This window comes from Leptodactylus fuscus, chromosome 3, assembly GCF_031893055.1.
Source record: "Leptodactylus fuscus isolate aLepFus1 chromosome 3, aLepFus1.hap2, whole genome shotgun sequence".
In the NCBI taxonomy this organism is placed as follows: domain Eukaryota; kingdom Metazoa; phylum Chordata; class Amphibia; order Anura; family Leptodactylidae; genus Leptodactylus; species Leptodactylus fuscus.
In genome coordinates this window covers 87,513,867-87,538,424 of record NC_134267.1, presented here as the reverse complement: position 1 = coordinate 87,538,424, position 24,558 = coordinate 87,513,867, and the positions used below count along the sequence as shown (strand labels likewise).

The window sequence follows — 24,558 nt, the reverse complement described above, 5'->3', positions numbered from 1 at the left end:
TCTTTACAACAACCCACCATCTCTCAGACATTGGAGCGGCGGCAGAAATACACTGCTAACCACCCACACGCGCAAGCCTTGAACGCCAACATCGCTAAACTGCTGGCCCAGGAGATGTTGGCGTTCCGGCTTGTTGAAACTCCCGCCTTCCTGGACCTGATGGCAACTGCGGCACCTCGCTATGCCGTCCCTAGCCGTCACTACTTCTCCCGGTGTGCCGTCCCCGCCTTGCACCAGCACGTGTCACTCAACATCAGGCGGGCCCTTAGTTCCGCGCTTTGCACAAAGGTCCACTTGACCACCGACGCGTGGACAAGTGCATGCGGACAGGGACGCTACATTTCACTGACGGCACACTGGGTGAATGTAGTTGAGGCTGGGACTGCTTCCCAAACTGGCCCGGTGTACCTCGTCTCCCCGCCTAACATTCCTGGCAGGGACACGAGAAGAACACCCCCCTCCTCCTCCTCCTCTACCGCCTCCTCCTCCGCCACCGCCTCCTCCTCCGCCACCGCCTCCTCCTCCGCTGTTAGATTGACCCCAGCTACGAGTTGGAAACGTTGCAGCACTGGCGTTGGTAGACGTCAGCAGGCTGTGCTGAAGCTGATCAGCTTGGGGGACAGACAGCACACTGCCTCCGAGGTGAGGGATGCCCTCCTCGATGAGACGGCAATATGGTTTGAGCCGCTGCACCTGGGCCCAGGCATGGTCGTTTGTGATAACGGCCGGAACCTGGTAGCAGCTCTGGAGCTTGCCGGACTCCAACATGTTCCATGCCTGGCCCACGTCTTCAACCTAGTGGTGCAACGTTTCCTAAAGAGCTACCCCAATGTTCCAGAGCTACTGGTGAAAGTGCGGCGCATGTGCGCCCACTTTCGCAAGTCGACAGTAGCCGCTGCTAGCTTAAAATCTCTCCAGCAACGCCTGCATGTGCCACAACACCGGCTTTTGTGCGACGTCCCCACACGCTGGAACTCAACGTTTCAGATGTTGAATAGAGTGGTTGAGCAGCAGAGACCTTTGATGGAATACCAGCTACAAAACCCTAGGGTGCCACAAAGTCAGCTGCCTCAGTTTCACATCCATGAGTGGCCATGGATGAGAGACCTTTGTGACATCCTACGGGTCTTTGAGGAGTCCACAAGGAGGGTGAGCTCTGAGGATGCGATGGTGAGCCTTACAATCCCGCTCTTGTGTGTTCTGAGAGAATCCCTGATTGACATCAGGGATAACTCAGATCACACAGAGGAGTTAGGGATAGCATCCGATCCGTCACAGCTGGAGAGTAGGTCCACACATCTGTCCGCTTCACTGCGTTTAATGGAGGAGGAGGAGGAGGAGGAGGAAGAAGAGTTGTCCGATGATGTGATGGTGATACAGGAGGCTTCCGGGCAACTTCGAATCGTCCCATTGTTGCAGCGCGGATGGGTAGACATGGAGGATGAGGAGGAAATGGAGATTGAACTTTCCGGTGGGGCCAGAGGAGTCATGCCAACTAACACTGTGGCAGACATGGCTGAGTTCATGTTGGGGTGCTTTACAACCGACAAGCGTATTGTCAAAATCATGGAGGACAACCAGTACTGGATCTTTGCTATCCTTGACCCCCGGTATAAAAACAACATCTCGTCTTTTATTCCGGTAGAGGGGAGGGCCAATCGCATCAATGCTTGCCACAGGCAATTGGTGCAGAATATGATGGAGATGTTTCCAGCATGTGACGTTGGCGGCAGGGAGGGCAGTTCCTCCAGTAGGCAACCAAGTTCTCACCGGTCCACACAAACGAGGGGCACACTGTCTAAGGTCTGGGACACCTTGATGGCACCCCCTCGCCAAAGTGCCGCCACGGAGGGTCCTAGTGTCACCAGGCGTGAGAAGTATAGGCGCATGTTGCGGGAATACCTTTCCGACCACAGCCCTGTCCTCTCCGACCCCTCTGCGCCCTACACGTATTGGGTGTCGAAGTTGGACCTGTGGCTTGAACTTGCCCTATATGCCTTGGAGGTGCTGTCCTGTCCTGCCGCCAGCGTCCTATCTGAGAGGGTGTTCAGTGCAGCCGGTGGCATCATCACTGACAAGCGCACCCGTCTGTCAGCTGAGAGTGCCGACCGGCTCACTTTGATAAAAATGAACCACCACTGGGTAGAGCCGTCATTTTTGTGCCCACCTGTGTAAAGCACCCCAACATGAAACTCCATGTCTGTACTCAACCTCTCCAATTCCTCCGCATCCTCATACTCATCCACCATAAGCGTTGCACAATTCTGCTAATACTAGGCTCCCTCCAACATGATTTCCCCCAACTCTGCTGGTTAGAGGCTCCCTCCACCCTGATTTCCACCAACTCTGCTGGTTAGAGGCTCCCTCCACCCTGCTTTCCCACAACTCTGCTGGTTAGAGGCTCCTTCCACCATGAATTTGCCCAAACTGGGCTGTTTAGAGGCTCCCTCCACCATGAATTGGTCCAAACTGGGCTGTTTAGAGGCTCCCTCCACCATGAATTTGCCCAAACTGGGCTGTTTAGAGGCTCCCTCCACCATGAATTGGTCCAAACTGGGTTTTTTAGAGGCTCCCTCCACCATTAATTGGTCCAAACTGGGCTGGTTAGAGGCTCCCTCCACCATGAATTGGTCCAAACTGGGGTGGTTAGAGGCTCCCTCCACCATTAATTGGTCCAAACTGGGCTGGTTAGAGGCTCCCTCCACCATTAATTGGTCCAAACTGGGCTGGTTAGAGGCTCCCTCCACCATTAATTGGTCCAAACTGGGCTGGTTAGAGGCTCCCTCCACCATGAATTTGCCCAAACTGGGCTGTTTAGAGGCTCCCTCCACCATGAATTTGCCCAAACTGGGCTGGTTAGAGGCTCCCTCCACCATGAATTGGTCCAAACTGGGGTTTTTAGAGGCTCCCTCCACCATGAATTGGTCCAAACTTGGCTGTTTAGAGGCTCCCTCCACCATTAATTGGTCCAATCTGGGCTGGTTAGAGGCTCCCTCCACCATGAATTGGTCCAAACTGGGTTTTTTAGAGGCTCCCTCCACCATGAATTTGCCCAAACTGGGCTGTTTAGAGGCTCCCTCCACCATGAATTGGTCCAAACTGGGGTGGTTAGAGGCTCCCTCCACCATTAATTGGTCCAAACTGGGCTGGTTAGAGGCTCCCTCCACCATTAATTGGTCCAAACTGGGCTGGTTAGAGGCTCCCTCCACCATGAATTTGCCCAAACTGGGCTGGTTAGAGGCTCCCTCCACCATGAATTGGTCCAAACTGGGTTTTTTAGAGGCTCCCTCCACCATGAATTTGCCCAAACTGGGCTGGTTAGAGGCTCCCTCCACCATGAATTGGTCCAAACTGGGGTTTTTAGAGGCTCCCTCCACCATGAATTTGCCCAAACTCTGCTGGTTAGAGGCTCAATCCACCCTGATTTTCAAAACAAATGTTGGTGCCAACCTCAACTTACTACAAGGGCCAAATTCACTGCTGGTGACAAGCTCTCCTCACTGCAAGTGCCAAATACACATGTTTCAAGGTGTTTTCCTACTGTCAGAGAGGTGGTATTGAGTGTGTAAAGTGTGTAGTTGTTAGGCTATGATGTTGGGGTAATAGAGGGTCTTTGGTGTGTTAGATGCCCCCAGACATGCTTCCCCTGCTGTCCCAGTGTCATTCCAGAGGTGTTGGCATCATTTCCTGGGGTGTCATAGTGGACTTGGTGACCCTCCAGACACGGATTTGGGTTTCCCCCTTAACGAGTATCTGTTCCCCATAGACTATAATGGGGTTCGAAACCCGTTCGAACACACGAACATTGAGCGGCTGTTCGAATCGAATTTCGAACCTCGAACATTTTAGTGTTCGCTCATCTCTAGTAGTGACATGTGCCAGACCCCCAAGTATAATGATCGGCAGACCGGGAGAGGTAAGAAACATAAAAAACATGTTACTTACCTCTCCACGATCCTGCCTGACGTCCTTTCTGACGTCTCTGACGTCACATGAACCCGGCCTGCGTCCCAGGTCATGTGACGTCAGACGTCATTAAACAAGGACGGAGAAGACCGCGTAGGAGCCGGAGACAGGTAAGTAACAGTAGTTTTTTATGTTTTTCTCCCCTCTGGGTCTCCGATTATTATACTCTGGGGTCTGAAAAGACCCCAGAGTATAATAATTGTTTATGGGTGTCCACAGTGGGACATAATACTGTGTGTAGGGGCCAGTATGGGGGATAATACTGTGTGCAGGGGCCCCTATGGTGGATAATGCTGTGTGCAGGGGACCCTATGGTGGATAATGCTGTGTGCAGGGGCCCCTATGGTGGATAATGCTGTGTGCAGGGGACCCTATGGTGGATAATGCTGTGTGCAGGGGCCACTATGGTGAATAATACTGTGTGCAGGGGCCACTATGGGGCATAATACTGTGTGCAGGGGCCAGTATGGGGGATAATACTGTGTGCAGGGGCCCCTATGGGGGATAATGCTGTGTGCAGGGGCCCCTATGGTGGATAATGCTGTGTGCAGGGGACCCTATGGTGGATAATGCTGTGTGCAGGGGCCCCTATGGTGGATAATGCTGTGTGCAGGGGCCCCTATGGTGGATAATGCTGTGTGCAGGGGCCACTATGGGGCATAATACTGTGTGCAGGGGCCAGTATGGGGGATAATACTGTGTGCAGGGGCCCCTATGGTGGATAATGCTGTGTGCAGGGGACCCTATGGTGGATAATGCTGTGTGCAGGGGACCCTATGGTGGATAATGCTGTGTGCAGGGGCCACTATGGGGAATAATACTGTGTGCAGGGGCCACTATGGGGCATAATACTGTGTGCAGGGGCCACTATGGTGGATAATACTTTGTGCAGGGGCCACTATGGTGGATAATACTGTGTGCAGGGGCCACTATGGGGCATAATACTGTGTGGAGGGGCCACTATGAGGCATAATAGAACGCGCAGAAATGCGTAGGAGGGGGTCGGTCGAGGTCTTCGGCGCCGGTGTCGGTCGGGGGGGGGACCATGTCAAAAGTTCACCACGGGGCCCCGCCATTCCTAGTTACGCCACTGTGTAGAGTCCACGCCGTGACACTCCCTCCCAACTAGGCCAATTCAGCCTAATCCGGAGCGGAATGCGGCGACTGGATGCCTGTGCACGGTATGCATCCAGTCGCGGCTAGCCATTTTTTAGATCGGATTCTGAGGCAGTGTCCGCCCCAAAAATCTGGTCCAAAAAACCCCGTTTGAACTTGGCTTAACAGTGCAGCAGATTTATCTACCAACGTCAAGGCGCTATTATAAATCTGGCACATTTTAAGACAAAAATATCTAATTTTGCACTGTCTAAATTTAAGACAGTATCAGTAAATCGGTCCCATTGTATACAGTTCAATCCAGGCCATAATTCTGAACATTTTCACTTATTTTAAAAAAATGCTTATATTTCACAATCTTCCAGCAATATTGTCTGAATAGAGCCTCCTGCTGTTTATATGAAAAATCTTGAGTGTGTTGAGTAAATGTGCTGAGATGGACACATTCTGAGCGGATGCTCTACAGAGTATCTGAAGGGATCCCTAATGTGGTAAATTGGTCTGTAAAGCTGCGAAGTCCCTGGTTGTTAGTGAAGATGCTGAGCAAACAATAAGAGAATGGGAAGTTCCAGCACTTGTGCTTGCTCAGCATCTCCTTCAACAAGCTGCAGTTTCAGAGGCAGTCAGCTGGCTACACCAGGGATCACTGTACATACATGGTGGAGCAGAGACACAGACAAGACTGAGCACTAGTGTTCATCTGAGTTTCACATTTACTGATACATAAGTAAGACTATTCATAGATATCGCATGTAGCACTATTCTGATCCTATTCCTGGAATATCTGGGATATAAGAATTATTTTAATTAGAGGTGAGCGAAGTTTTGAAAAAATTGATTCTGCTGCCTTGCCGGATTTCACCAAAAAATTTGATTCTATCCGTATTAATTTGCAGCAAATAGCATTAAAGGGGCTCTATCACTAGGAAAAGTCATTTTTAACTAATCACACCTTTGCATAGCCTTTAGAAAGTCTAGTCCACACTTACTTATAGTATGTAGATTGTCTAAGTGGTTTCTGAATAAGTCCGTTTTTATTCATATGCTAATTAGACTGGTGCACAATAGATCGTGCACACCTCTCCTATTGTTTTCTATGGGAGACTGCTGCTGCTGCTTCTGCTGCTGATGACTCAGCTTCCTGTTTGCTTCACTGTGCTGGCTGGAAGCCATATGAAGCATATGAATAAAAACGGACTTATTCAGACACCACTGAGGCAATCTACATACAAAAGGTAAGTGTGGAATAGACTTTCTAAAGCCTATGCAAGCATGTGTTTAGATAAAAATGACTTTTCCCAGTGATAGAGCCCCTTTAAAAACAGCTATTTCCTGGCTGCAGAGACCCTGTATAGTGGTGTAGAACATTGTGCCTTGCAGTATCACGCATAGGGAGTGTGTTGTGGTAGTCAAACAATACAGTGAGTCAGAATGACACGCACATGACAGGATTCGCTCTTAGAGCCACTGCACACTTATTTGGCCAGTTACGGGGCCAAAACTGACCAAATAACTCAAGTATGAACTGAGCCTCACACGTCAATGTTAGTGCCAGGAATAAATAACCATGAAGAGGCTCAAGATCCTACTGTAGCTTGAAAGAGCGTATTCTTTTGACACCCTTGTCTGCTGATTCCACACAGATGTCTACAGAACTGGTTCTAGTAAATGCTTATACAAGTAGAGCCCACCTGACAGAGTAGAGGGCATCATAGTGACATGGTGACATAGTGTTAAGGTAGCAGCAGCATTAGGAGGCCATGGAGTGGCAAAGTGGAGGTAGCAGCAGCCTTAGGAGGCCACACAGTGCCCAGTGACAGAGAGGGGAGACAGTAGCAATGTGAGGAGGTCATACAGTGACCCAGTGGCAGAGTGTGGAGAATGCAGCAGCCTTAGGAGGCCATACAGTGACGCAGTGGTAGAGTGAGCAGGTGGCAGCAGTGTGAGGAGGCCATAGAGTGACCCAGTAGCAGTGTGTGTAAATTGCAGCAGCCTTAGGAGGCCATACAGTGACCCTGAGGCAGAGTGTGGAGGTTGCAGCAGCCTTCGAAGGCCATATAGTGACTCCGTGGCAGAGTGTGGAGGTTGCAGCAGCCTTAGGATTTCATACAGTGACCCAGTGGCAGAGTGAGGAAGTGGCAGCAACGTGAGGAGGCCATAAACAAACCCAGTGGCAGAGTGTGGAGGTACTATTTCCTGTTTTCTTCAACAAGCTGGTGGACAGGCTTTGACTGTTTGATGGTCAGGATACTGTGAAGTACCTCGTTATACATAGATAATTATATTTCTCCCTACTGCTCCATCCATTCCTGGCTTTGGTTCAAAAACCACAGCAAAATCTATAACAAAAAAAGCTGCGTTTTCACAATGTGGGGCCTCAGCCTATAATAGCTTATATGGACTGCTAACCATTTGTTTTTCCAACAGACTTCAGCACATATATGAATGTAGCCTTAGCTAGTAAAAAACATACTGCATAGTGTAATGGGAGTCAATGGTAAACTAATATAACTGTATATACATGGATTTGTGTATACCCTGTGTATGCAGGAGGCCAAAGATCAGCTAAATAAAAAGTCTGCTCAGCATAATAAGGTGTTCACAAAACAACTTTTATTTTTGTTTCCTAATGCAATAAATACACTTTAGGCTTTCTATTATGGCGGTGTAAAGCCACATACAAACAAAAGGAAGTGGTCAAATAGTGAATTACTAATCAGTCATTAGTATTAATAAATTACAAAGGAAAACATTAGTATTTCATATCCTACTAGGTGAGATTTGCCTATAGATATGTGGCTATTCTGGGCTATCGGCAGTTTTTGAACATTATTTTGATTTTCATCTAGTAATCCTAACTTCATATTACAGCCCTAAGCAGGACATATACTGTATATGAGATGAAAGATGACTGAACCTATGGACTATAAATATAAACTCCAGCAAACTGTATGTGCATATTTAGCTGTCAGATGAACAAGCATTGCATATGTCATATGCCACGCATATTGCAGTATTTATTGTATTTGGCATTTTTTTCTCCTTATTGCCCTTCCTCCGAGCTTACATAATGCTTGGACACCATGCTTTGTTTTTCTGCCTGTATGGCTGTTTCTCTATAGCACAGTATGACCACCATTCATCACAGATATTATTACTGTTAAAGGGGTTGTCCAGCTGATAAATACAGTTGGGCAGATAAACTAATACTGTTTAAGCTTTGGACAATGGAAAGTTAGACTAGACAGTCTTAAAATACCCCATGTTTTCCTAGGTGTCTACTTTTAGATTGTCTACTCTAAGTTTATGCCATTTATTAGTAGATAAAGTATTCATGCTCAATACAATGAGTAGGCGCAAAGTCTATAGTTCTATCTTTTTCCCCCGAGTATACTGTCCTACATATGTATTATGCCACGGATTCCACAGATAGAGGAAGATCTGCTAAAAGCAGTCTATCAGCAGGATGGTGACCTCCACATTTCCATCTGGATGTTTGCAGGCACCTTAATGAAACTCTACCAGAAGGATGGATCACCTGTGCCTGAACTGACTCCTAAGGGAGATGACTCCTAAGTTCAGATGGGGTTTTTTGGTACAGAAACCTGAAGCGGAGGCCGCCTCAGGTTCCGGACCAAAGGCCGGGTAGCTGCATCTGAAAGCCGATGCACTGCATCGGCATCCAGTCGCGCACTCCGCTCCAGATTAGGTCCAATGAACGGGCCTAGTCCTGAGGAGGGAGTGTCTTCAGGCCAAATCGCAAGGAGAAGAAAGACTTGAGATCAATGGGAGCCGTCTTTTTGGTCAGGATTTTGAGGCAGATACAGCCTCAGAAAGGTTTTTTTGGGCCGGATTATGCAATGGAATCTGCGTCAAAATCCAGTTCCAAAAAAGCCTCTCATTGACTTCAATGGAAGCCGTTCACTTCTTTTTTCCGTTAGCAGTTTGTACCGCTTGCGGAAAAAAGGCGACCTGCCCTTTTTTGCTGCGGATTCTGTGGCGGAAACCGCCACTGTGTCTGTGGCACGAACACTCCCTCCCGACTAGGCCCATTCATTTGGGCCTAATCCGGAGCAGAATGCTGCGACTGGATGCCGGTGCACTGTATTCACTGCTCCGGCATCCAGTTGTGGCTAGCCATTTTTGGGCTAGATTCTGAGGCTGCCTCCACGTCAAAATCCAGCCCAAAAACCCTGTGTGAACTTACCCTTAGTTGTGCGCTGGCCTCCATGATCACCAGACCTGTAACTCCTTCCTGTGGCCCTACATCATATACCCCACCATTGTTTTTTTAATCACAAGAATAAAGAATAAAATGCATTAGTGGAAATGTATCTGGACTTATACAATTGGTCATCTGAAAATGCAGTTGCTTGCAGAATAATGGGAAGTTATACTTGACAATGTAATATAATCTCTTTTATTATAAGAATTAGGGGAATCTATCATCTCATATAACGGACTCTTTATATTAACAAATACATAATATAAATTTCCACTGCTCTGTAAAAATTGTGCATTTTTGTATAAAAGTGTTGTATACATATTTTATGTATGAATTTACTTTGACATTGATTCTTCTTTGTTTCTTTTTTTCATTAGAAAGAAATTGTTTCAGATGAAAAAAAGTAATTTTTTTCTAGACAAGGCGCCACTTGTGCTGTGTCTAGTATTGCAACTCATCCCAATTAAAATGAATGGAAGAGTCGCGATACCAGATCCCGCAATGCACAGAATTTTTCAATCTTTTTAAGGTCATTTATACTTAATACTATCTTTAGTCACATAGTTTCACATATCTATCACAAATCTTGACATAGTGTTTACAGTTGGGTTTAGTCTACATCTTCCATATCATTATTTGGCGATGTGTGCTGTTCTTCGGTTTTTGAAGGGTTAGGCTCTTTAGATTCTGAGCAGGCTGCATCTTGTAATGACTGTGCAGGATTTTCCCCTGTAGCTTGTGATTGTAGACATTGTGGACGGCTTTCTTCTGCTGGCGTCTCAAGAGTGTGGGTCACCATAAAAGCTGTTTCCAGATCTCTGATGATTTTTTCATCTATTACAGAAGACTCTGTGACAGACCTTTCATCAGCAGCAGCCGTAGCTGAAACCAGGACCTCAGTTGCCGTATCTTCCTCCTCCTCCTCCTCCTCCTCATCTCGTGTCTTGGCATCTTTAATTCTTCTGTATAGTTCCATTCTTTCCTCTTGCAGTGCTCTGCAAAGCTTTTCCAGCCTCTCGATTTTTACAACAAAGCATTCATATTCTTTAGCCCTCATGGCTTTCTATAGAAAAAAAGAGCAAGAAGGTAAAGTAGTAAGCTGGAAAGATTTTGTATAATAAAATCACACATCCAACGATAATAAGAACTGGTTACTGATTCATATTTCTAGCATAAAAATGTCATTCTGACATGGCTATGTCATGGAGGAATCATCTTAAATGAAAGTTGCTTATATCATATGAATCTTAGGCAAAAAGTGAAATATTATAGGTAACTTTGTATGAAGTCTTATAGACAGTTTCAAAATATAGCTCCACCGTATTTTATATTCTGTATAATGAAAATCTTATGTATAACTTAAACTCCTATACCCTAATGCACCATGTGGTGTAAGGCCAAACGCACTACCACATACAATGTACACTCACCGGCCACTTTATTAGGTACACCTGTCCAACTGCTTGTTAGCACTTAATTTCTAATCAGCCAATCACATGGCGGCAACTCAGTGCATTTAGGCATGTAGACATGGTCAAGACAATCTCCTGCAGTTCAAACCGAGCATCAGTATGGGGAAGAAAGGTGATTTGAGTGCCTTTGAACGTGGCATGGTTGTTGGTGCCAGAAGGGCTGGTCTGAGTATTTCAGAAACTGCTGATCTACTGGGATTTTCACGCACAACCATCTCTAGGGTTTACAGAGAATGGTCCGAAAAAGAAAAAACATCCAGTGAGCAGCAGTTCTGTGGGCGGAAATGCGTTGTTGATGCCAGAGGTCAGAGGAGAATGGCCAGACTGGTTCGAGCTGATAGAAAGGCAACAGTGACTCAAATAGCCACCCGTTACAACCAAGGTAGCCAGAAGAGCATCTCTGAACGCCGCACAGTACGTCGAACTTTGAGGCAGATGGGCTACAGCAGCAGAAGACCACACCGGGTGCCACTCCTTTCAGCTAAGAACAGGAAACTGAGGCTACAATTTGCACAAGCTCATCGAAATTGGACAATTGAAGATTGGAAAAACGTTGCCTGGTCTGATGAGTCTCGATTTCTGCTGCGACATTCGGATGGTAGGGTCAGAATTTGGCGTCAACAACATGAAAGCATGGATCCATCCTGCCTTGTATCAACGGTTCAGGCTGGTGGTGGTGGTGTCATGGTGTGGGGAATATTTTCTTAGCACTCTTTGGGCCCCTTGGTACCAATTGAGCATCGTTGCAATGCCAAAGCCTACCTGAGTATTGTTGCTGACCATGTCCATCCCTTTATGACCACAATGTACCCAACATCTGATGGCTACTTTCAGCAGGATAATGCGCCATGTCATAAAGCTGGAATCATCTCAGACTGGTTTCTTGAACATGACAATGAGTTCACTGTACTCCAATGGCCTCCACAGTCACCAGATCTCAATCCAATAGAGCATCTTTGGGATGTGGTGGAACGGGAGATTCGCATCATGGATGTGCAGCCGACAAATCTGCGGCAACTGTGTGATGCCATCATGTCAATATGGACCAAAATCTCTGAGGAATGCTTCCAGCACCTTGTTGAATCTATGCCACGAAGAATTGAGGCAGTTCTGAAGGCAAAAGGGGGTCCAACCCGTTACTAGCATGGTGTACCTAATAAAGTGGCCGGTGAGTGTATAGTACCACTATCCTTTTATGTGACATGTGATGAAGGGAGCCAATTTGCATATGTAATATTACTGAATCATATTGTTTGTATATATATCTTTAGTGAATGTATTGTTTATGCATGTGTTATCAGTCTACCACATCGGTATGTGTGTATATAAATAATGTTAGAGGCGCAGAAGATTCTTCCTGTCATTATGACCATTCATTTCCTGTAGCCCAAAAACAAATGTTAAGCAGCAAGATTTTATTGCTTTATGATTGGTTGTCTTTGGCAAACCCAGTTGGGCATGCAGAGGGAGGTGTTGTGACCTGGATTACCCTCAAAAGCAAAGGTAAACAAGGCAGATATAGAACAAGTCATGCATAACTTTTCCAGGCAAAGATGAATGATCTCATCCCCCACCTCAGAGAGTAGGAGGAGGGGTGGGGGGCCGCCTGGGAGGTGTCGCTAAGCACAAGCCACAAAAGACTGTGTTTACCATACCAATGGGCACACATTTTTTGGAGCAGCAAGGAAGCTGGGAGTGTCCAATTGTATCTGAAGAGATCTTCCAAGCTCCATGGAAAAAAAGGACTCTAAGGTAAGTTCACACGGAGGCCGCCTCAGGTTTCGATCCAAAAACCGGGTAGCCGTGACTGAAAGCCACTGCACTGCACCGGCATCCAGCCGCGCACTCTACTCCAGATTAGGCCCAATGAATGGGCCTAGTCCGGAGAAGGGAGTGTCTTCAGGCCGAATCGTGAGGCTACTCGGCCTGAAGAATGAGCATCTCGCTTTGTTTTTCTGGGAGCCAGAAGAAACGGCTCCTGGAACAAAGACCTGAGCGTCTCTCATTGATTTCAATGGGAGGCGTCTTTTTGGTCAGGATTTTGAGGCGGATACGGCCTCAAAACCCTGACCAAAGAACTCGGTGTGAACTTACCCTAAGTATCAAATTCATTTGTGTATTTCCCCTTTTGTTTTAAAACTGTTGTTTCTTCATTTTTTCTTAATTTATCTTTTATTTAACCATTTCCATATCGGGCCAATTTGTGGTCCAGAACTAGACACTTTTTTTTTTTTTTTTTTTTTTTTTGTATGTGCGGTTTTTAGCGCTGTAACAATTTTATCATTTGGATTATTCAACTAATTTCTGCGTCTTTTTTTGGTGACACGTAGGTCTTTATTTTTATGTTGTTTTTATTTTTGCATGTATTTGAATTTTTTTATATCTGGGAAAATATAAACAAAATAGGAGGGAAATCGTGTCTGTTTTTCATTTTTCTTTTTTTTAAATTTAATAACAAAGTGTTTCTGAAAAAAATTATAAAATAGTTTTTCCTCTCTATTATGGTAATTTTTATTTTATATGGTGTCATTAGGGATGGAGCTATAACCTTTAATAACGCCATTTAATTGGTGTATTATTTTATTTTATTTTTTTTTAATTATTTTATTTACATTTTTTAAAAAAAACTTTTCTATTAATTTTTTTTTTCCAGATTATGACCCCATAAGGTCATAATAGACCTTTGGGGACATCTGATCACTTTTTTTTTGTATTGGAGACTGTTTTCCCCTGAAACTGGGTCTGGTACATTTAGCCCCAGTTGCAGGAGTAATACAGCCTCCTGAATGTTGGTATATACAGTTTACAGAGCTGATCTGGGTCCTGTGGAACCCAGCATCTCTTGTAAGATGCTGAGCCCGGTGGATCATGTGACTGCCGGGTCAGAGGGCGGCTGCATCATGGCGGTGCCAATAGCTGTGTATACAGCGCTCATTACATGCTGTATACACAGCGATCGAGAAGGCATGGATACCCAATGGGTGTTCCAGAAGTGGTTAATATATAGCACTGAACCTTTGGGAATAAAATCATTCAATTTAACTGTTATTTTGTGTTGCTCTATGAACCCATTACTCTTTTTGAAGTGTGTTTGCACCTAACTATTGGAGAGACACTTGCATATGTGAGATAGGTTTCTGTTGAGCCTATCAAGTCAGTGGTGGTGGCAGAGTGTATTTTGGATGTGCATGGACTGTGTTGGCCTGAGTGAAGGGTGAGTGCATTGCTGCACCCACATCACGTGCTAGGAGGGGTTGTACTTGACATTTCAGAATGGTCTGAATGTTTGAACACACCATATTTGAACATGATTTGTTTCTATCCACATTAGCGTCATAGCTTCTGCTACTGCTGAGCCCTGACAACTGAATCCTGATGAATACTTAAGGACATACAATTATAGCTCCAACACTACCAAGACCAAGCACTATACATGGTGTAGTGGTTGCGTCTGGTATTTTAAGTGAGTATTCTAAGCTGCAGTACCAGACAGAGCTGCATCAAAATGTATAAAGCACCACAGCTCTACATTCACCTGATCATTGAGGGTGCTATGGGTCAAGCTTCCACCATCCAAATAATATGCCATCAATATTACATTCCTGTAAAACTCATTGCAGAAACACAGCTTTTTTTATTGCGTTTTTTTTAGGCAAAGCCACGAGTGGATTGATCAAAGGGAGAAGTATAAGAACTTCCTATATACATTGCATTCCTTTTGTAGCCTCTCTTGGCTTTGGCTAAAAAAAAAAAAACGCAACAAAATCTGCAACAAAAACAACTGCATTTCTGCAACGTGCGGCCACAGCCTTAGGGTAAGGCCCCAAGTTGCAGAAACACAGCATTTTTTTGCTAATTTTGCTGCGTTTTTTGAGCCAAAGCCAAGAATGGCTACAAAGGGAATGGGAAATATATAGGAAGCTCTTATAAGTCAACCTTCTGCTCAATCCACTCCTGACTTAGGTTAAAAAAAAAACGCAGCAAAATCTGCAATAAAAAAAATGTGGGGCTTCAGCCTTAGGGTGAATTCACACTGAGTAAACGCTAGCTTATTCTGAACGTAAAACACGTTCAGAATAAGCGGCGTCTAAAGCAGCTCCATTCATTTCTATGGGAGCGGGGATACGAGCGCTCCCCATAGAAATGAATGGGCTGCTTCTTTCACTCCGTGCAGTCCCATTGAAGTGAATGGGGAGTGCCGGCGTATACGGCAAGCTCTGCTCATGCCGGAGCGTACACGCCGGCACTCCCCATTCACTTCAATGGGACTGCACGGAGTGAAAGAAGCAGCCCATTCATTTCTATGGGGAGCGCTCGTATCCCCGCTCCCATAGAAATGAATGGAGCTGCTTTAGACGCCGCTTATTCTGAACGTGTTTTACGTTCAGAATAAGCTAGCGTTTACTCAGTGTGAATTCACCCTTAAAGTTATTAGTCAGAATGTGAAAAAAAGTGGTTTGCTTTTCTCTCAGAAACATTGCCACTCCTATGTGTGGACATAATAGGTTATAACCATCATGTTAAATGAGCCTCTTCCAATACCAAATATGTGCAATGGGCAAGTACTGCTGTTTTGGGGAGAAAACCAGAACCTTTTTTCCAATCCTGGGCAGCTTTGTCTTTCATATAGGTATGTCAGGGACATGGCTTGTTAGCTTCAGTTGGGATATATTTTACATATGAGACTAAAATTTAATGTTGTAAAGGTGATTCACATGTAGGACAGGTCAGTCATCGCATCTTCATCATGTTGCAGACATCATAATGAGTGACACCTTCCATACTCATTCCAGGAAAGCGATGATATATGATCCTATAATGTGTCTCATATAACATCAGACAAGTCATACAGCAATTAAATGAACACTTTTTATATTTCAGATTTGTTTTACTTTTTCCCCCTTTGATAATCCTTATGAAATACGCGGTACTTGTCCGGGTCACGTAAAGTTTGCTCTGACAAGAGCTAAATAAATGAAACTGTCAGAATATAAAGAAAAAGAAAAAAAAAAACCTAGCAATCCCCTGCACTGCTGGCCAGCCATGATTTAATAGAAAATCTCTCACCTCTTCAATCATGTCCAGCAGAGCTTTATTACAATTTTCAAATCTCGTTTTCCAGGTGTTTGTGTCTTTTTCCAGTTTTTTTATCTTCTTTGTCATCTAGAAATTCACAAGACAAATTCCAGTTAGCACATAATCTTAGAAACAAATGACTGGGTGCTGCAGAAATAAAAAGAACAAGGTGTTGAAGACAAAATGTCACTGCGCCAAAGTGATCACTGTATTTTGACAAAGGTAATTACATTTTATGTCTACTGTTCAAAGAGAGAATTTATTATGACATTAATATTTTACAAGGCTGTCGGGTCTCTGAGAGCAGAAATGATTTATCTCGCATTAAAAGCAATACTTTTGTTTGGTAATGTATAAATTCCAAAAGAAACCTTCACTGTACAACATGTTCCACGCTTCTGAATTTTTTATGTTGCAGCATACTGTATATTTGCAGGTGCTGGTATAACACATTTGTATGTATTACGATATGTGTATTATCTCTTGATAGCTTAGGTCATGGTTATTGCTTCTAGATTATAGCCCCCCTCAAACAATAACATCAAGGACTATAGTGACCACGCTTCAGATGGGAATCAGAATTTTCTTCTATTGTATCGTGTCTCATTCTTCTCTTCAGTTATTTATGACATACTTGTATCTGCTGTGAAGTCTTTTAGTGATACAAAATTTCTTCATGAATGACTTCATGAATAGAAAATTTCCACACAAATCAAAGGTGGCCTGTTCTTCCTCATGTCTGTATCAGTAAGTACTTGTATTCCCCATGAAATAATAATGCCAGAGCGTATTTTCTTATATTTCTACTTTGTGCTATGCCTGCTATTCCTTCTAGTAAAGAAGGAATAACAGATGAAAGAATATGTCTAAAGCGACAGCTCATTCATCTTGTCAATGGAACGTCTCAGTATTCAGGCTGACAGTATCAGTATTGATTGGAAAGTGTAGGAACGTATCCTAAAGACACTGAGAATGGTAACACCTAGTTGTCAATTTATTCATAAATTGCCAAGAGGAATAACAGAAATTGCAGCCACATAGTTATAAGAAATTGTTATTTTGTAGGGAATACAAGTATTTATTTAGGCCTCAAGCACATGACTGTGTGCAGTGTACGGGTCAGTAAAAATGGCACGTACAATGCACGGATATGGTATCTGTGTGGTTTTCATTGACTCATAGATTGAAATGAATGGGCAAATCTGTAAATATGTCCAGGTATAAGACCTGCTCCATATTTTGTGGCTCTTCACCACAGCCAAACACACAGCCGCAAAAACTGTACCCATGTGAATGGGTCCGTACTTTATCCACAATTGACTTAGGGGCTGTTCACACTTGCGCCCATGTCCCCTCGTCAGGTCTCTGTTCTATTTCCCGGAGAAACTGGATAGGGGATGGCTTCCCGTTGGTCAGTTTTAAAACCCATTCCTTTGAATGGGTTTTTAAAGCAAACTGACAGTGTCTACATGCAGCCTCTCTGCGGGGAAACCGGTTTAAGTCCTGCATATCCAACTTTGTGTCCCTGCAAAAAAAAAAAAAAGGTTTTCCCACGGAGAGGCCGCATACAGACCTGAATGGGTTTTAAAACTGACCAACAGGAAGTAAAAGTAAAAGTTATGCTATCCCTATTTTTTTCAGTGATACGGTTACTTTTACATTGTGTCTTAAGTGTCCGTTTATGCACTGGAAACATAACTATTACATGGACACATAAAAGGGATGCCAATGGTTGTCCTCAGTCTCCCATAGGCTCCAATGTAAAAAAAACCATACACCATATACCACTCTTCAATACATCACTGTACATGACAATAGTCAGAATTTAGGGAGCCCTATGAAATAAATGTACTCACAAGCTCCACGCTCAGATTCTGCTTACTATTTTATATCTTTATATTATTGGAGCCACAAGCATAGTAAGTACTGGACATATGGGGCCTGGGTACCAGATCCATCAAAAGTTCAACTCCTGGACAGCAGGGATGTAATAATTAATCATTGGACATCCGAGCAAACATAGAAATCGGGCCTCTCTGAACTACAACCAACTTTAGCAGCAATGAGCCACTACCATTCCTTTCCACTGATCTGCATTCAGTTTTCTATTGTCTTTCCTTCATTCATTCCTTCAATTATCCTGCTCAGACCCATATCATTTTGTATATGATACTCTGATAATTACCATCATGTGGAAAAATAGAAATTGCAGGTTTTCTGTTTTGTATAGAAATCCCAAATACCTTTCATTCTAGTGTATAAACCAAGTCACATCTCCATGTTTGTTATGTATGTTATTGTATACTGTATGTATGGTGGAACTATTTGGACAATGTATGCCATGGTGCTATTGTTTGGGCTCTGTAGCACAGAATTACATGTGCACTATAAGGTGGTATTATATCAGCACTGCATTGTAGTATTAGGGTCAGTGCATACAGAGTTTTTTGGTGCTGATTTTGACGTTAAATGCGCCTCAAAATCAGCCTCCCAATAGAGTTCTATTGGGAGGCTTTATTTGGAGGCTGATTTTAAGGCGGATTCAGCGTCAAAATCAGTGTCAAAAAACTCTGTGTCCACTGACCCTTATAAGGGCATGATGGTTCTGTTATTTGGGCTCTCTGTCTTGGTATTTTCATTGCTGCATATGTACATCACGAGAAAGTCTTTTGAGAAAACTTGCAAATTGTTCCACGACAGAGATTATTGGTGGCTGTTATAGGGAATTTGTCACCAGAGAATGAGCTATTGTTTAAGACTGGGGCCCCACATATTATAAACATCATATATTAAAGTACTTGCATTTTGGTTAATCCCATCCACACACTGCAGAAAAAAATCTGCTGTGAAAATGCTGTGATTAAGAAACCATAAAATATACTTAAGGAAAAGCTGGTGGATTGGGTATTGAAATAACAGGAACACAAAGTCCACAAAGGAACACTGCAGAATTTTTGTAAAAAGTGCTACAGAAAAAATGTGATGCTTTCCCGTCACAGTATTCACCGCAACGCTTTTTGGCTGTGGCTCACTAAGTGGGGCCTTAGCCTAAATCCCATTTCTTATGTTAAACTTATTTTTAAAGATTTTTTGGTAATGTTTTTAATTTTCAAAATCTACATTTACAAAAAAAAAATCTTAAAAATCATGTAGTTCCATCTTTTGCCACTAAGTCTACAACATTCTTCCTGTTTTCTATAGAAGGACCATAGGCAATAGACATAATGGTCTGGAACAGATCCTATTCACTTTGTGAGAATGGTAGCTCGGTAGCAGCAATGGTACGGACCCAACCAGTCAGACAGGGATGCAATATCTCATGCAAACAGGTTTTTTTTTTTTTTTAAAAAAAACAGCTAAATAAATTAACAAACTTTCACTTCAGGTACAAAATAAGCAAAATAAAATACAGCCTTAACTTCATGCAAAACATGGCAAACAAAACCCTGCTCATCTGAGCACTAACTAAATAGTAAAAAAATCATAGCATTAATTTGTGTACTGTACACTTATATGCAATAATGTGTGTAACGTGTTTGGGTATGATATTAATGGTTGTAAAGTAGGGATATGGCATTTGTGTGTCATGTTGAAATATTCTGAGCATGTTCACAACTACAATTTTTCATTACCCTGTGAAAATGGTTAATTTGCAGAGTAGAGAAATAGATAAGAGAGATATTCCTACAGGCTCTAGTAGTGTAAATGTATATATAAATATGTTTATAGCAGCTCTTTTTGTGTTTCTGATGCGTTTAACTCTTCTATGCCAACATTCATTTCAGCCAAGATAGGTGATCGGTTATTCCTTGTTCGCCAAATATCAGAAGATTGACCCCAACTAATAGCACTTTAATGTACCTAAATACAAAGAAAAATAGTTACCTTTTCCATTTCCTTTTTGAAAGTTGTAAAAACTTCATTACTTTTTGTCAATGAACTCTGGAACTCATCGAATCTCTCGGAGTAGAGCGCAATCTGCCAGCAGAGAATGAGGATCATGAGCGCCAACTTGACAAATGACACTTGCTTTTGTGTAAATCTAATTCATTATGAAATATCAATGTGATAAATCAATATAACAAATCTAAAGTGCCGTTAGCATGCAACATTATTCATAATTGTTTTGTCAAACATTGGTAAAATTTCCCCTGTTTAGCATTTTTAATGATCACATATGCTGCTTGGGAGTCGTAATTAACATATTCGTTCACTACTGTCTTTAGACTTTCCATTGTTTTACAAGTTTATGTTTTCCTGTGAACGTTGAAGGGGATTTTTTTCTTTGTGGGCAGTTTTGTTATACTGTGCTTTCACTATTGATGTAGCAAGGACGGCATTTTAAGAACACAATCCTTAGAAGGAAAGATATCACAAATTATAATGGTCGCAGTCAGATTAATGTCATATGTCTTCAACTAGGAGTTTTGTCTTCTTTGGTTCAACTTAACCATGGGAGGACATGAACAGCAGAAAACACTGTGCAAAAATATGCATAAGTCCCTTGCTCTTTAATAGCTCATTATTGCACACCCACCATTATGTCTCTCAAATTATCACTAATCGTGAGCTATGAAAATCAATAGCTACGTCTCCTGCATTCAAAGTAATACACTTAAGAAATTGCTTATGGAAGGCAATAGGTCTCCTAACTTCCTGGCCCATGTGCAACAAGACCAGCTACACAGTATACATGGTAAACCATAGATGCTGGACATATGGTATGTCTACCCAAAACTTAAAGGGGTTGTCCCATAGGACAGGAGATAAGTGTCTGATCACTGAGGTCCTAATCACCAAATTAATAGGTCTTATCACTTGCACCTCCTATGTTTAGAAGTTAGAGCATATATTGGATATCTTATCCACAAAGGAGTGCTGTGATATTTTGTATCTCCTGAAGTGACTTTGAGACGTCGTTCAGGAGCACCCTACATATCCAAGAGGAAGTGGAATATTTTTTTAGGTTGCACAACCCCTGTTTCAGGCAGGATTTGTGCTAAGGCCTACTTTTCTGACCAGGACATGCATAAATTTGCTTAGATTGTAATTTGTTAGCAAAAACTTTGGACATTCCCAGCACATTCAGACAGTTTGCACATATGCTTTTAGATAATTTTGAGCTAGTAGATGTAAAGATTTTCTATTAAGTATTTTATTTTCTGCATTTACCTGTGTTTTTAGCATAGTTTCTTGATCTTTCAACATGTTGGTCTGTAACTTCCATTCTGCAGCCTGGGTAAGCAACTGGGGAAAAAAATAACATGATTTAGTTGATGATCATTTAAAGCTTGTATAGGAAGAAACTGAAATCCTTATAGCCGTGCACATTCTCTTGGTTTTTGGTCACAGTGGCTGCTACACTGCGCCCAAAATCTGCTACATAGGGTCTTATCTCAATAACCATATCCATGTAGAGCAAACCCACAGTCTCACAACTGTGTTTCAGCCGTGAAACTCTGTGCGTATTTTGGCTGGATTTACCGACCTGAACAGTCTTCCTGGAGAGGGACATCACTGAATTATTTTTTTGCAAATAGAATTCTGTGTGGGCTTATTTTTTGGGTGAAGACCTGACATTTTTATTGATGCAACTTTCCAGGCAAAAAATGGTAATTCTTTTTTTTTTATTTTATTTTTTTATTAGTTTTTACTCCATTCATAATATGTGTGGAAAATAACATTACAGTTATTACGGTTTAATACAGACGTAGAAAGGTGTTTTTGGTGTGAGGTTCTCAGAAGATCTCAGTACTACATATAACATTTAGGGCCCTTTCACACGGCGTAAGCGCTCGGCTCATTCCGAGCCGTACATGCGAGCGCTTCTAAACAGTTCCCAATTCACTTCAATGGGAGCGCTCGTATGCCGGCTCCCATTGAAATGAATAGGATCTGCTTTATATGCGCTGATTCTGAACGTGTTTTAACATTCAGAATCAGTCAGCGTATACTCAGTGTGAATGCACCCTTAGGGTGCATTCACACTGAGTAAACGCTGGCTTATTTTGTAGAGTAAAATTACACTTGTAAATTTTGCTATCCCATTGACTTCAATGACATTTTACAGGCGTATTTTTACAGGCGTATTTTTTACAGGCGTATTTTTTACTGGCGTATTTTTACACTTGTAAAAAAATATCATTGAAGTCAATGGGATAGCAAAATTTACAAGTGTAATTTTACTCTACAAAATAAGCTAGCGTTTACTCAGTGTGAATGCACCCTTAAAGAGGTATCACAAGTTGAAAACACATTTGGGATTGACATACTAAGGCTGCATTCACACAGAGTAACGCCAGGCGTCATTTGTGTGTAATTTGTGTGTCTTTTACGGCCGTCATAAAACGTTTACATAGAGTTCTATAGGAAAAGACGCCCGTCATTTACGGCCGTCATTGTAATGACGGCCGTAAATGACGGCTGTAAATTACGGCCGTCTTTTCCTATAGAACTCTATGTAAACGTTTTATGACGGCCGTAAAAGACACACAAATTACACACAAATGACGCCTGGCGTTACTCTGTGTGAATGCAGCCTTATATGTAGCTGCAGCTACTCCCAATGTTGATTTATTTCTCCAGTATTCTAAGCTGGTGATACCTCTGTAAATAATACAGGTAGCAGTTACGTAACTTGGAATGGCTGGACCCCTTAGGTGAACATTTGAAATGCCCCATCCCCCCTAATGTCCAGGGCCCTGTGGCAGCCGCTCCCACTGCTACCCTGGTATTTACGCCACTGACAGGTAGGACCTCATGAAAGATGAGATTCATCACTTTACTAGGATTTATAATGCCTGAGATACAGCTTTGAAATTTGAGGTGCCCTCCTCCGACTCCTCTACATTACATAAGAGTCCTGCCCGTCCCACCTAGTAAAAGCAGTGTACAGATTTTAGCTCTCAACAGAAATATAAGGAAAAAGTGTTAAGAAGTGGATTTCACAGAAAGGAGACAAAAATTGCTAAGAAAGTCTATTACAATATGCATCAATGACATAAATGCTGCCAGAAAATCATTGTCAGAAAGTTTGCTTATACTTTAAAGCACAGAGCGTCATGGCTGTTATGTGAGCACTGGTTGCTCCGTCATTGTCTTTAAGGGTGCATGGGACTTTTGTTACGGTTGTGCAATTAGATTTCTGAAAAGTTGTCAGCTAAATAAGACAAATGGACAATAAATAGGCTCTAGGATTTTAGATGTAATATTATGGGATCTAGGTAATTCTTTCAAGTGAAGCTGGATAATTCTTGTAAATGAACAGCCCCTTTAACCATTGTCATATTCTAGGAATGGAAAGCTTAACTATATATGGGATTATAACCGCAGTAAAACCATATCCTGATATTTCTTAGAAGTTATTGTCAATTCACTGGAAATGTCATAATGTACTTTTACTTTATATGCCCGTTCTAGTCATTAAAGTACAGAGAATCCTCCGTTTCTAGCGGTTTCAGCTTTGTAGACATTTCACATTTTAACTGCAAATGTTTGAAAATATTCAGAGAAAATGTCAACTTGTAACTTCTGTATCTCTTCACGGAGGTATTCTAGGTTTCTAGGCCATTTCCCACTGATGGCATGGCACAATGGTGGACTGGAAGAATGAGGGTACAATTAACTAAGACAATCAGCAATGGATTGAGAACATATCTTAGATGTAGCCTTCAGATGATTGACAGGAAGCATAAACTTAGTATAAACCAATTCACCCAACAAGAAGATCTGAAGCATCCTTTTATCACTAATCCACCCAAATATGTCAGACTCATCCTAGACCATCTCCAATTTCTGTGTCCAGTGACAATGGTGTTTAGTAAGATTGTGCGATTACTATTAGAGATGAGCGAACAGTGTTCTATCGAACACATGTTCGATCGGATATCAGGGTGTTCGCCATGTTCGAATCGAATCGAACACCACGTGGTAAAGTGCGCCAAAATTCGATTCCCCTCCCACCTTCCCTGGCGCCTTTTTTGCACCAATAACAGCGCAGGGGAGGTGGGACAGGAACTACGACACTGGGGGCATTGAAAAAAATTGGAAAAAGTCATTGGCTGCCGAAATCAGGTGACCTCCATTTTAGACGAATAGTGGATTTCAAATCCGGGTCATATGAGAATGTGAACTTTGTGACTATGAGACAGGGATAGCTGTACAGGCAGGGATAGCTAGGGATAACCTTTATTTAGGGGGGAATGTTATTAAAAATAACTTTTTGGGGCTCTATCGGGTGTGTAATTGTGATTTTTGTGAGATAAACTTTTTCCCATAGGGATGCATTGGCCAGCGCTGATTGGCCGAATTCCGTACTCTGGCCAATCAGTGCTGGCCAATGCATTCTATTAGCTTGATGAAGCAGAGTGTGCACAAGGGTTCAAGCGCACCCTCGGCTCTGATGTAGCAGAGCCAAGGCTGCACAAGGGTTCAAGCGCACCCTCGGCTCTGATGTAGGAGAGCCGAGGGTGCACTTGAACCCTTGTGCACCCTCAGCTCTGCTACATCAGAGCCGAGGGTGCGCTTGAACCCTTGTGCACACTCTGCTTCATCAAGCTAATAGAATGCATTGGCCAGCGCTGATTGGCCAATGTATTCTATTAGCCTGATGAAGTAGAGCTGAATGTGTGTGCTAAGCACACACATTCAGCTCTACTTCATCGGGCTAATAGAATGCATTGGCCAGCGCTGATTGGCCAGAGT

General features: G+C 43.0%; 1 protein-coding gene across 3 annotated transcripts in view; it reads right to left on the bottom strand.

Annotated features, from left to right (window-relative positions):
- Positions 1-7,673: 7,673 nt before the first annotated feature.
- Positions 7,674-24,558, bottom strand: part of TXLNB (taxilin beta) — a 98,621-nt gene continuing 81,736 nt past the window's right edge. For all 3 annotated transcript variants that reach the window (XM_075267880.1, XM_075267881.1, XM_075267882.1), the window contains 4 exons: positions 21,028-21,102; positions 19,741-19,833; positions 15,847-15,942; positions 7,674-10,370 (listed from right to left, as the gene is read on the bottom strand). In XM_075267880.1, the coding sequence (XP_075123981.1) occupies positions 9,918-10,370; positions 15,847-15,942; positions 19,741-19,833; positions 21,028-21,102 (717 nt within the window). In that variant the 3' untranslated portion in view covers positions 7,674-9,917. The remainder of the gene's footprint in view (positions 10,371-15,846; positions 15,943-19,740; positions 19,834-21,027; positions 21,103-24,558) is intronic.